This window comes from Neovison vison, chromosome 7, assembly GCF_020171115.1.
Source record: "Neovison vison isolate M4711 chromosome 7, ASM_NN_V1, whole genome shotgun sequence".
NCBI lineage: Eukaryota > Metazoa > Chordata > Mammalia > Carnivora > Mustelidae > Neogale > Neogale vison.
The window spans coordinates 192,428,331-192,429,782 of NC_058097.1; the positions used below are offsets into that span (position 1 = coordinate 192,428,331).

Here is a 1,452-nt window from a genome sequence, read left to right on the forward strand (position 1 = left end):
TCAACCTCTTGACTTGAATTCTGAATGTGCCATTTTAGACCACACCTTCCCCATGGCGATTTTCATCTCCATGTTTCTCAGGGTATAGATGAGAGGATTCAGCATGGGGGCAATCACAGTGTAAAACACAGAGATTTCCTTATCCTTGTTCTCACTCCCGGCAGGTAGAACATAAGTATAGATACAGGGCACAAAGAATAAAACCACCACCATTATGTGAGAGCTGCAGGTGGAGAGAGCCTTGCGTCTCCCTATGGAGGAGTATGTCCTAAGATTCCATAATATGAGGATGTAAGAAACCACCAGAACAAGAAAAATGACAACCACCACCATTCCTGAATTTGCAATCACTAAGATACTAACAACATGAATGTCTTTGCACACCAGTTTCAAAAGAGGCTTCACATCACATATGTAGTGATCAATCTGATTAGGACCACAGAAAGGTAAGTCAAGTACCATGAGCAGTAGAGCTACAGAGTGCCAAAACCCCACACCCCAGGCCATGAAGACCAACATGTTACACCTCCGCCGGTTCATGAGGACCATGTAGTGCAGGGGCTTGACAATGGCAACGTAGCGGTCTAAAGCCATGGACACCAAGATGAATATCTCCACACCTGCCAGCAAGTGGGCAGTGAAGAGCTGGGTCATACAGCTGTTATAAGAAATGTTTTTTCTTGCTGCACCTAAGTCCCTGATTAGCCTGGGGACCACAGTGGAGGTGTAGCAGAGATCCATGAAGGAAAGGTGACAGAGAAAATAGTACATTGGTTGTTCGATTAGATGGCTGCAAGTGATGGTGAGTAAGATGATGAAATTTCCCATTAAGACAGCCAGGTAGCACAGCAGGAACAAGAAAAAGAACAGTAGCTCTAGTTGCTTATTTTCCCATAGTCCCATGAAAACAAATTCTGTGACATTGTTCTGATTTTCCATGAGGCTGAGGTGAGTCCAGAGACAGAACAGAAACTTAATTCACCTGAAATGATATAGAACATATGACTTTTTTTTGTAGCACTGTAAATATTTGGAGTATTTTTACATGAAAAAATACATAGATCATAGAGGAATTTTTGTACTTAATGTTTACAGTCTTTCTGGTGCAAGACAGATATCATTATTCAAATGATGTTTAGTGAGAGCGTACTAAATCCTGGGAATTTAATGAACATTTTGAATGCATTTAACTCATAATAACCCAGGAGTGACTCTGCTGATTTTTATATATGGAGGAAAACAACTGGATGGTTTCCGACAATAACACCAATTCATTCAGATAATAAACAGTAACCTAAGGTATGGACCTGTATCAAATGCCAAATTCTGTGCTCTTGAGAGTTATGCCACATTATCCACTGACCAAAAGACTTTGATCTGGTTTCCACCTCCTGTCTCTGCCATTAACACTCAGATAAACCTAAGCAATTCTCCTCCCTTCCATATGCTACT

At 41.1% G+C, this 1,452-nt stretch overlaps 1 protein-coding gene across 1 annotated transcript; it reads right to left on the bottom strand.

Annotated features, from left to right (window-relative positions):
- Nucleotides 1–939, bottom strand: LOC122913636 (olfactory receptor 4P4-like). The gene has a single exon (XM_044260289.1). It carries the CDS (start codon nt 937–939, stop codon nt 1–3), a length of 939 nt encoding a protein of 312 aa, XP_044116224.1.
- Nucleotides 940–1,452: the final 513 nt, after the last annotated feature.